Below are 8380 nucleotides of genomic sequence, written 5' to 3'. Positions count from 1 at the left end.
TGTACATAGCAATTACTGTAATTTATGAGCCTTTATGTTCTGTGTGCATTTGTCAAACTATCATAAAAACTGCATGTCTGCATGTCTTCTACGAACACAAAAGCTGCATTACATGTTTATGCAGGAATACTGCAGGCTCCTATGCAGGCGGGACACTCTGAGCTGATATGTATGTGCTGTCCATGCATCTTTGTGAAAGAGTGCCTGAGTGTTTCTGTGCAATCTGCAGAGTGCAGACATGAAAGCGAGCTGGCTGCAGTGTGCAGGAGTGGAGAGATGGATGCAGCTGGCCAGTGAACCAGCTCCTCTTTGAAAGACACAGCAGGAACGCCTACTAATTGAACTGGTGTGGTGGTGGTGGTGGAGCGCTTACTTTCCCCTTATCCTCCTCTGCAGCCCCCCAGTATCTCTTGTTCACTCTGCCAGTTGCCCATCCTTAAGTCCAGTACTCAGACCAGCAGCTTTGCTCTCTGTCTTTTATATCTCCCTCTTTTTCTTTCATGCTATCTTTCTTTCTTTGAAGTCCCCCTTCACTCCCTCGTTTTCTGTTTACACTCCCTGGAGTAACTCCCATTCTTTTACACCTTGTCTTTTTCCCTCCATTTCACCATCACTGAGTGCCTCTCCCTTTGCTGACTGTCTCTCTTGCTGCCCTTCTTTTCTCTTTCTATCTCTGTCTCTTTCATTCTGTCGCTCTCTGATGTAACTGCCCCCATTTGTCTTTTGTTCCCACTCAGCCGCAGCACAAAACAGCCTGTTTTTCTCCTCCCTGCCTATCTCTCTCCCGCTCACTATATGTGTATACGTATATGAGCTTACAGGTAACCCGTTAATGAACCTGTGTGGAGGCACACAGTTTGAGTCCCTAAGCTATAGATGATCCACAGCTGAAGGCAGCATGTGTGTGTAATTTCCCCCTATATGTGTGTTCCAACTCTGAAACCAAGTTAAACACAGGCAGAGGCAGAATTGTAGAGGGGGACCCATGGGTGGAGTAGTTGCGTGCCTGTCTGTGTGTGTGTGTGTATGTGTGTGTTCGTGTGTGTCTGCTCTTCCCTTTGATTAGGCTGCTCAGCGTAAATTGGCAAGGCACAGACCGACACACACAGACCTTCAGATCCCTCAGCTGATGACAGCTCTGCCTCAGCCTGCTAACAACAATCTCTTTCTGTCTTGCTCTCTTTTTCTCTCTGTTTTTCACACTCTATTTCTGCTGCTTAGACGTGGGAGTTAAGGTGAGGAGAGGCGGGGAGAAGAGTAGAGAGGAGATGAGAGAGAAAGAGAGGAAGAGATGAGGACGGATGAGGAGAGGACGACTGCAAATGGAAAAGGGAGCTCACAGGAGATGAGAGCTGAACAGAGTAAAAGACAGGGAAGTAGAACAGCAGGGGAGCACATAAGCAAAATAAGAGGAATAGGGAAAAAAGGAGGAATGAGAAATAACAAGAGGAAGAAGGAGCGAAAGGGGGGGGGGCAGGGGTACAGGGAGGGTAGCAGGCAGTGATGGTGGGTGGGGTGTTTTGATCAGCAGCCAGCTTTTCATCCCTGTCAGTCTGCACAGAGGAGAACAGGAAAGGAAAAGGGAGCGAGCGAGAGCGAGGGAGGGAGGGAAAGAGAGATGCAGGGAGAAGAGGGGAGGGAGGAAGGGAGGCTACTGCCACTGCTGCCTCAATGCACCGCTGCTCCCTGCTGAATGTCAGCATCTCCCCCTCTCTACCTCCCTCCACCCTTCCCTCTGCATTTGACCTTCCTATCTGTGCTGCAGTGTAACTACTTCACCACTAGATGGCATCTGTCTGACAGGAAAGTAGACTGTTCATACCAACACAAACATGGTAACCTATTGTAGAAGCGTGGTCTGCAGTCATAACAGTGGGTGTTATGGGACAATAACATATTGAGGGCACATCAAAGTGTTGGCATTGGTTTAGCTTGCCAAGGTCATTGAGACCTGGGTCACTGCATATTCATTTGAATACAAAACATTGACCTGTCCAAGATCAACCAAAGCTTTCACGTACTATATATTGGCGTGCTATATATTAGCTGGCTGGCGTTTTTAGGAACCCTTCTCTGATCCTGTCTCTGTTTTACAAGAGCTGATGATTGTGTTTTCCGGTCTGTACTGTATCGTCTATTCAGCCATGGTGCTGCTGCAATGTGTGAACTCAATTTTTTTTGTCCTATGCTGAGGAGTGGGATGAAGGGTTGAGAGAATGGGGTTGGGGGGATGGAGGGGAAGGATGAGAAGCGAGGTGAGGAGAGAAGAAAATCGAAGCAGTTCTTCTCAAGCAGTGAGGCTTGTAAGTGTTCTAATGGGAACACAAACCTATACACACCTGTTGTACATAGGCATACATGCTGAGAGGTTGATAGCCTGGGAGATGCTGAGGTGCACTATCCTGGTTTCAGAAATCCTCTCTAGCTAACCCTCCGTTTTTTCTTCAATGCATGACTCCCTGTTAAAGCTAATGATTTGGTACAGTTACTTACCTCGTGTCTGGGACATTTGATGGAGAAGTCATCCTCATGGAATGTGCAGCCTGGGCAAAGAGATAAAGCACATAAAAGAAGGAGAGAATAAGCTAAAGCACTGTAGCTAGACAATAACAACATGTGAACACACATAGCATGAGGCGCAACAACACTTGAAACCCCCCTGGAAGAACCCAAAAAATGACAGAGGGGTAGGGTGGTAATGAAAAATGAGTAAGAAGTAGCAGAGAAAGAGAGAGAGAAAGAAAGAGCAAGCAACAGAGGAAAGAGATGCCAATACAGGCAGGCAGTCAGATATGGCTGGTGCACTCAGCAGGATTAAAAAAGGCCTTGCTCTGCTCCCTGTGCTGGCTCGGCAGACGTGGCAGGCCTTCTAATCCTCACACTGTACTTCCTTTGCATGAGGTAATGTAAGGGGAAGCCATACAACACATGTGCTGATGCACAGACACACACAAGAACAACCACAAACACACACACATGCATTGAAGGGAACGTGCATATGCAACATGGTTGTAAGACTCACATAAGGAAGCATTTAGACAAGCATTCAGGCAAGAAAGCACACAGTCCCCTGACAGCAGAATGGATGGATGGAGCCACAGGGGTTGTGGTCAATAATGCACACATACACACCCTCCTCCCTCTATCTCTTCCTTCTCTCCCTCTCACACACTCCAGGGTCCCACTTTCCTCTCATCATCCCCTTCATTCAAAGCTCCCTCCCTCTTCTCCTCTTTTGCTCTTCCCTGGCACTCTCAGACATCTCTTCTCACACTCAATAATGTTACTTCTCGATGCATTTCCCCCCTTCATTTTACCCACATAATTTTTCTCTTTTTATTCTACCTGCCTTGTTTGTTCCCCTTCCTACTGCCCTCTCAACACCACGTTCAATTTCCCATTACCAATTTTGCTCCTCATTTCTCCCCTCTCTCCCTGGATTTTCTTTCCTTTTCATCCCTTGTTGCTTTCTCACACTCTTGCTGCGGTCTCTTACCTATCTCTTTGGCGCAGACATAGTGGTATTTATGAGAGCAGCCTCTCCAACAGCAGCTGAGGGACGCCCCTACAATCTGGCACTTGTAGCAGCTCTGGGGTTAGTGAGACAGACGGACATATGGACCGAGACCAATAAGGAAACAAACAAAATTGACCAATAGAGGCACATACAGATAGAGAGAAAAAAGAAGAAAAAATGTTGAAAGTTAACAGCAAATTCGCAAGGAAGCTTTTCAGATTCTGAAAGTGACTGTGTATAGTATCTCCCTTAACTTCCATAAGCATGCACATATTTCAGAATAACCAACTAGTGATAATTGCTAACATACCGCTTGGGCTGAGATGTTGGCAGCTTCCTTCAGTCCATATAGCCTCCCAGCTACCATAATTACCCCCTTGGTCCAGATGGCACAGTTTTCATGGGCCCAGTGCTCCTTAGCTTCTGCCTCCACTTGTAGCCTTTGGAACATGCTGCCACTGCCCTCTTGTTCACTTGATGCCCCTATATTAATGGCCCGGAGCTGCTTCATCTTCCTGAACCTCTCTCTAAGAGTTAATCTTCGCAGACCACCCTCCCGACCCATTCTTTCTGTTCTTTCTGCCCGTCGGTATCTCCAATGATGGTGCCTACTACTACTAGTACCCTCTTGAGTGGTTACCTCTGAGTTGCCCTCCTTTTCTATGCTGTCCACATCCTCATTCTTTGAGGAGCTTCCTGGTTCTTCACTGCTGCAACTGTTGTTATCATTGGTCTTCTCTGGGACCTCCTTGAGGGAATCTGTGTGCTCAATTGTCAAAATCTTCCGTGGAACACAATCTTCTGTGTAGTAGGGTCCACACAAATCACCTAGGTCTCTGTAATTTGATGGCTTTCCACAAAGGGAACATGTAAGACACCTGTCAATTAGATTTTTATTCACCAAAGGTCCCTGTAGCATAGCAGCGGCATGTGGCATTACCTTTGCAACTGTGAAAGGATTCTTCATTCTTAGAATGCCCTTTTTTCTCCGTCTTTGAAATATTACTGCATCCTCAGGCCTGTTGACTATGGCACACCAAGAGGAAAAGTCTCTAGAGTTGTTAATCCGCACATATGGACAGAAGGACAGTTTAGAATTTTGTTGGACTGGCCTGCGTCTGATTCTTTTCACAGAAATAATCTCAGTCTGTTGTTCTGTTATTGTAACTACAGGACCCACAACACATGTGTTCTGTGTTTCTTTATTTTCACTTTCTTCTCTTTCTCTCTCCTCTTTTTCGGCCTGTTCACATCCTGCAGCCCTTACTACTGCCTCTATAACCTCAAGGGCGTCCTTCATTCCGGGTTTTGGCCCAGGCTTTTTGTGGACCTTCACTGGCTTGCCAGGAATCTGCTCTAATGAGCCTTTCCCTTGTTTCCTCTTGGTTGGATTTGATGATGGTTTTCTGCCTCTCCTAGATTTCTGGATGAGCTCTGTGCTGTTAACCTGGGGGGCTTCTGTGATATCATCTATGCTGATTGGCAGGGGTACTGTAGGCTCTGTGGGGGTTATCATCTCTTCTACCTTCCCCTGTTGTTGCTCTGCAGTTTCAGTATTTGTCTCCTTGATTGCCTCTGTTTCTTCTAGAGGGGCCTGTCCTTTTCTCTTCTTCCTCCTCTGTTTTAGGTGCATCTCATGGTTGTTTTTAATGGCCCTCTGCTTGGCTAGCCTTGGTGTTGTAACTATGAGGCTCCCAGCTTCCAAAGCTACGACTGAAGCATCTGTACTCTCCACCATGGCCCATCGCTTCCTCTTAGTTCTGGCGGATTTAGTGGCAACAGTAGATAAACCTGCTGCAGCCTGTTGTGTCCACTCTCCTGGTGTCCTGACTTCTACCAGGGCCTCCATTGATCTCTGAACCTTGTCAGATCCAACATCCTGCTGTGTCCCTGGTTTAATATTTTCCTGTGTTGTTGCATCCTTATTTACAACCTCTTCTACCACCCCTTGTCTCACCTCCTCTGGCGTTAATGCCTTTTGACTCACCTCATACTTTTCTCTCTCTTGTTTCACCTGATCTTTTCTCACTGCCCCTTCATGTTGTTTCCCTCCTTCTTGTCGTGACTCTGTGCTTTTTACCTCTCCCTCTATCGTCTCAGTGCTATTTACCAGAACAGACATCTCACCTTCCTTTAAGGCATGTTGAGACAAAACCTTGGCTGTTACGTCATCATTTGGACTGCTCTCTATCTGGGGAGTTGGAAGGTGTTTCTTTGAGCCAGGAGATGTAATTTTCTGCACCATGGCCTCATATTTCTGTCCTCTGCCTTTGCGTGGTGGGAGAACTTTTGTTTTTGTGGGGCACTGAGGAGGCACTACAGGCACATCACTAGTGATGACAACTTCACTGATGTTGGAGGGAGTGTGTTTGGGTGGGGGAGTGATCTCCGATGTTTTCTTGGGTGGCCCTCGCTTTCTTTTGGAGCCCCGGGCACCCTTCTCTTTAGGTGTAGAGACCACCTGTTCCAGCAGGGGGAGTTGAGGTGGTAAGGGTTTCGGTTTGGGCTTTGGACCCCTCTTTTTCTTTACTGGTTTTGTAGAAGGTTCTGGGCTAGGTTTTCGTTTTAGTGGAAGTAATGTCTTTTCTTCAGTTTGTTCAGTTGGGGCAAGTGGTGCAGGTGGATCTGCTGGAACATCCATGTTTTCGACTACATTAGGAATCGGTGTTAGAGTTTGTTCCACAGTTACAGGCTCCTCATCTTCCTCATAGCTAGGTTTAATTTCTGTGTGTGTGAGTATTGGGGGTAAAACATCTTCCTCGATGATCTTTTCTTTATCTTTTAACAGTTTTTCCTGTGAGGGTTTCCTGGATCTTAAGACCATGTTTTTACCTTCTTTCTCTGGTGCTTTCCCCTCATGATTTGCTTGTTTTTCCTCCTGGTTTACTGATTTAACATCCTGATTTACTTGTGATAGTGTAGCCTTTATACTCTTCCTGCTCCTGCCTTGCAGTCCTGTCAAAGGCTGAATTATTTCTTCCTGTTGTACTAGCTTTGCTTTGGAAATTGAGCCTTTGGGACGGCCCACTGGGGCCTTGATGGGGATAGTGTCAGTGGGGGGCAAAGCATCTGCTGGCTTTGGTCCAGGCTTGGGTCCTGGTTTTGGACCTGGTTTTACAACTGGTTTTACAACTGGTTTTGGACCTGATTTTGGTCCAGGTTTTGATCCAGGTTTTGATCCAGATTTTGGCCCGGGTTTCGGTCCTGGTTTTCGTTTCACTGGAGTCTCAATCTTCAGTGGCAGTTCAGGTGTATTTGGCACAGGTTTTGGTCCTGGCTTTGGTCCAGATTTTGGCCCTGGCTTTGGCCCAGGCTTTAGGCCTGGTTTAGGCCCTGGTTTTGGCCCTGGCTTCCCTCCTGGTTTTGGCCGTGATTTTGGTCCAGGTTTTGGCCCTGTTTTGGGCCCAGGCCTTGAACCTTGTTTTGAGCCTGGTTTTCTCTTCACATGAGGCTCAATTTTGGGCGGTAAGTCTGCTGCATTGAACGAGCGAGTGCACATTCTTGAACGAAAACCATCAGTTAGCATTTTGGGAGTCTGGCTCACAATAGATTCCTGATGAGCTAGGTCCATTTGATCTGAGAATAGCACAGTTTTGCTTGGAGCCATGCAGGGTTTCTGGGTAGGTGAGGGGGCTCGTTCCTCTTCCTTTTCTTCCTCCCTTTCCAAGCTTAGTTGTCGCCTGATTCCCACACCTGAATGCATGAGTCTCCTTCTGCCCCTGGCATGCTTACGTCCAAATGCCCTTGGCTGAGCAGATGGGGCCACAGGCTCTGGCTTGGCCAAGGGGGTCACAGCACTTGAGCAGCTGATGCCCGGCTCCATGTCCTCATCACCTTTCTTTGGGGAGGGTGGAGTGTCTGCCCAGGAGGGGGCTGAGGGGAGTATCGACTTCCCTGGCAGTTGAGGAGAGTCTGGCTCTAGCACTTTAGCATCACTGTGATCAATATGATCCCTGGCCTGAATTGGAGGTGTTGCCTTGTCATTGAGGGCTGAGAACACTGGCATAGCAGACTGAGGCTGAGGAGCAGTGTCACCAATGGCTGATTCCCTTGCAGAAGCGTCTGCTGTTGCTGCTACTGCATTTGGATGGGCAGGTGCTCCTGCAAACTCATTGTCAATATGGAGCTCAGTACTCTGACTGTCTGTCCGGCTGCAGACATCTCCAGAAGGCTTCTCTGGCCCATCTCTATTATGCATGTGCTCCTCAGTCGATGACTGGCTCACTTTCTCCCCCTCCCCCAGTTCCTCCCGAACCTCTGCCGACAGAGGAGGTGAAAGACAATGTTGCTGTTGATTCCGCAATTCTTCCTCTTCAACGGTATCCTCCTCTCTTTCCCCCTCCTCCTCCCCCTCCTCTTCATCACCCTCATCTCTGATGTCTTTTTTATCTGAGTTGTTGTCATCCAAGGCCTCAACTTGGGGGATTGGTGAGGTGTTCTCTGAGCTGTCCTCCTTCTCTGTGGAATATTGATCCTGTTCAAGGTCACCCCTAGAAATGAAAGGCAGTGTTTTCACTGAGCTTTCAGAAGCAGTTGGAGACTCTGATTTGAATGCGTCTGATTTAATCTCTTGGCCATAGTGTTCCTTGTGGCTGTAGTCAGAGAGAGCTGCTGGAGACTGTTCAACTGAGTCTCTTGCATCTGGGTCATATTTGCTCTGGACCCCTTGGTACACAGTCTCTTCATAGCAATAGTTTTTTTCTTTCACTTCTTTGTTTAATTTGCTGTAGAGAGTTGGACATTTCTCATCATCTGACCATTTCTCCCCCTTATCCGTAGATTTAGTTGAGTCTAAATCTCTCTCACAGTCAGGTTTTTTTTCTGTTGACACCTCCTCTTTGTCAGTTGATTTCTCCATCCAGG

At 47.4% G+C, this 8380-nt stretch overlaps 1 protein-coding gene across 1 annotated transcript in view; it reads right to left on the bottom strand.

Moving 5' to 3' along the window:
* Nucleotides 1-1230: 1230 nt before the first annotated feature.
* LOC128379251 (retinoic acid-induced protein 1) overlaps nucleotides 1231-8380 on the bottom strand; it is a 9155-nt gene continuing 2005 nt past the window's right edge. Inside the window, exons 1-5 of the mRNA XM_053338876.1 lie at nucleotides 3828-8380; nucleotides 3497-3590; nucleotides 2494-2543; nucleotides 1484-1553; nucleotides 1231-1316 (exon numbers count right to left, since the gene is read on the bottom strand). The exon at nucleotides 3828-8380 is cut by the window's right edge and continues 2005 nt beyond it. Of these exons, the coding sequence (XP_053194851.1) occupies nucleotides 1231-1316; nucleotides 1484-1553; nucleotides 2494-2543; nucleotides 3497-3590; nucleotides 3828-8380 (4853 nt within the window). The remainder of the gene's footprint in view (nucleotides 1317-1483; nucleotides 1554-2493; nucleotides 2544-3496; nucleotides 3591-3827) is intronic.

The sequence above is a fragment of the Scomber japonicus genome, chromosome 18, assembly GCF_027409825.1.
Source record: "Scomber japonicus isolate fScoJap1 chromosome 18, fScoJap1.pri, whole genome shotgun sequence".
NCBI lineage: Eukaryota > Metazoa > Chordata > Actinopteri > Scombriformes > Scombridae > Scomber > Scomber japonicus.
Note: the sequence above shows the minus strand (reverse complement) of the source record. Positions and strands in the feature narration are given on the sequence as shown.